This window comes from Egretta garzetta, unplaced genomic scaffold (genome assembly GCF_000687185.1).
Source record: "Egretta garzetta isolate BGI_Z169 unplaced genomic scaffold, ASM68718v1 scaffold1136, whole genome shotgun sequence".
NCBI classification, from domain to species: domain Eukaryota; kingdom Metazoa; phylum Chordata; class Aves; order Pelecaniformes; family Ardeidae; genus Egretta; species Egretta garzetta.
Genome location: NW_009260127.1, coordinates 230,322 through 232,842, shown reverse-complemented (window position 1 = coordinate 232,842; position 2,521 = coordinate 230,322). Strand labels below are relative to the sequence as shown.

At 61.0% G+C, this 2,521-nt stretch overlaps 1 protein-coding gene across 1 annotated transcript in view; it reads right to left on the bottom strand.

The window, feature by feature from the left end:
• APH1A (aph-1 homolog A, gamma-secretase subunit) overlaps nucleotides 1–2,129 on the bottom strand; it is a 4,991-nt gene extending 2,862 nt beyond the window's left edge. The window contains exons 1-5 of the mRNA XM_009641451.2: nucleotides 2,110–2,129; nucleotides 1,382–1,552; nucleotides 1,086–1,159; nucleotides 740–862; nucleotides 443–570 (exon numbers count right to left, since the gene is read on the bottom strand). Of these exons, the coding sequence (XP_009639746.2) occupies nucleotides 443–570; nucleotides 740–862; nucleotides 1,086–1,159; nucleotides 1,382–1,552; nucleotides 2,110–2,129 (516 nt within the window). The remainder of the gene's footprint in view (nucleotides 1–442; nucleotides 571–739; nucleotides 863–1,085; nucleotides 1,160–1,381; nucleotides 1,553–2,109) is intronic.
• Between the last annotated feature and the right edge of the window lie 392 nt (nucleotides 2,130–2,521).

Genomic DNA, 2,521 nt, shown 5'->3' with positions numbered 1-2,521 from the left:
GGCCTCATACCAGGGGTTCAGAAACGTCTGGGGGATGGAAATCACCATGTTAGGAATGTCACTGCCTGCCAGCTGTCCCCACAGCCCCCCCAGACAGCCACGGAGGGGGGGAAAGGGGAGCCTGGCCCTCTGAGCAGAGCACAGCTCCAGTAACCCTGGCTTAAACTCCTGCCAAGAGCTCAGCAGCAAATCCTCCGTCCAACCCCCCATCCTTCGTTAACCCTCTTTCCCCTGAGTGCACCCCAGCAGGTTGGAGGTGCCCAGGAGGGCCTGGACTCGCCCCCCAGCTCCAAGGCAGGGATTTCAGGAGTCTGAAGCAGCAGCGGGGATCCCCCTGACCCCCTCCCCATGCCCAGATGGGCACCCAATGACAGCCACAACCACTTTACTTTGGGGACAGCTTTCGGTGCAGGTCTGGTCGGCTCTGGCTCATCAAACTCACCAGCCCCGAGGTGAGGAGGTGACTGGCAACCACCAGCCCCAGGCACCAGTACCGGCGTTTTTCACAGGCGTCGAAGAAGATGACTCCCCAGAAGGTGTGGAGCAAGACGAGGGCCATGGTGAGGAACGCTGGGGGAAGAGGGCGACACAGACCCCCTCAGACCTCACCACCGCCTTCCTCCTCCTCACCTCGGTGAAGGGCCACGCGCCGGGGCTGGACTCCGGCTCTAACCGGTGCTGCCGCAGCACCCCAGACACGAGCCCACGTCCCGTGGTGTGTGCTGGCCCCCAGCCTCACCAGATGTGATGAAGTAGTATGGCGAGTCCCCGTGGATCCCGACGATGCCTGGCCCGATGGAGTCTGCCAGGATGTTAATGACGGAAAACACGCCGCTGATGATGCCAAAGGACAGGCCCGAGACTACGGAGGGAGAAGGGAGTCAGCCAAGAGCGACTGCAGCCGTGCTACCTCTGCCACGAGCCCCAGGGAAAGGCAGGAGAGAGGGAATAGAGAATGGGGAAGGCTGCATTAGCACGGGGGGCTCATCAACACCACCACTGGTCTCCGATACCTGAGCATCCCGCTGCCAGGCAGCCCTGGAAAAGCGTGGGGAGGTCAGCGACAGCCCTGGGTTTGTGCTCACCGTAAGCCATCTGCCTGAGGGAGATGGGGGACTGGCCGTCCTCGCTGATCGTCGCCAGGCCTTCATCCGCTTTCCTGCTCAGGTGGGAGAGAAAGCATGAGCGGCTAATTTGGAACAGGGGTCTCGTCACGCAGGAGAGGGGAAGGGATGGTTATAAACGAGCCCGGGGCAAGGAGGAACAGGATCTAATGAGGAAGATACTTTGTGGGGTTCCCCAGACAAGAAGCAAAGGGATCGCAGCTACCAAAGCAGGTCACCCAGCCCCAGAAGGCGAGACCCCTCAGACAGGCTCTTACTTCAGCAGCTTGAAGTAGGCAAATCTGAAAGCCTCCTGCAGCAGGACGGAGACGGCGGCCCCAAAGACGAGGAGGCCGTACTGCAGCTTGGCGTCCTCCCGGTCGCTGAGATGAACCGAAACGAACCAGATCAGAGATGCCAGGAGCAGCGACACCAGCCAGAAAAACGCCCTGGGGAGAGAGGAACAGCAAGCTCAGCCTCCAGCGCTCAGAATCGCACAGCAAACGTGTGCCAAGCTGCTTGCTTGGTTTGCCTGGGCTTCGGGTCATTTTTTTTTGCGGTGTCAGCGGGGGAAGGTTTGGGCGGCGGCGTGGGCTGCCTGGTCATTGCCACGTGAGGAGGGCACGCGAAGGAAGTGTGTGGCTGAAAACCAAACAGATTCAGAAGCCAAAATGCTCCTTTCTCTTCTCAGAGGCACAACGACCTGCCTGGAGGAAAGCTGCTGCCCTGCGAAGTGGGGAAGGCTGCTCAGTGCTTCGCCCCTCGAAGGTTAAACACAGGTCTGCCCTCAGGAAACCAAGTGTGGTCGGACACAGCCAGCTCGGAGCTGCTCCTCTCGCTCTTTATTAAATAACAAATCCCTCACGCTGACCCATGGGGCAGGCACTGTGACCCTGGGGACCAGCCAGGCACAGGAGGGAAGAGCCGAATGCCTGTAAGGGCTGGCGTGTCGCTGCTCCTGGCTGCAGCTCTCCCAGCACAGTGAAGGTTTTCGGCTGTTTCCCACCTGGCCAGCATAAAGCCCATGCGTGCTCTTGCCTGCAAGACGCCAGGTCTGCCCCTGGCACGGCAGAGGCTGTGCAGTTTGACCCAGAAGGGCTCCCATGGTCCCGGGGTGAGGAGGGGGGGGGGTGGCTGAGCTCGGGCAGAGATGAGGCCACAGCCTCTGGGTGTTTTGCCTCAGCTGGGTCGCAATCTTTGAGCCGTCGGAACCGAGCATTAGGAGACCCCAAAGCGAGAGGATGCCGGTATGGGCCCCTTCCCTCCCACCCCCTACAAATTCACGGCCTCATCCCACCTGCGCAGGCAATTTCCCAAACCCTCTTCAGGCCTCTCCAGCCACAGCTGCCCCCAGCCACCCCAAAACTGCACCCCCCAGACCTCCCTCGACTGCCCCAGGAATCAAGGCTGCCGTGGCC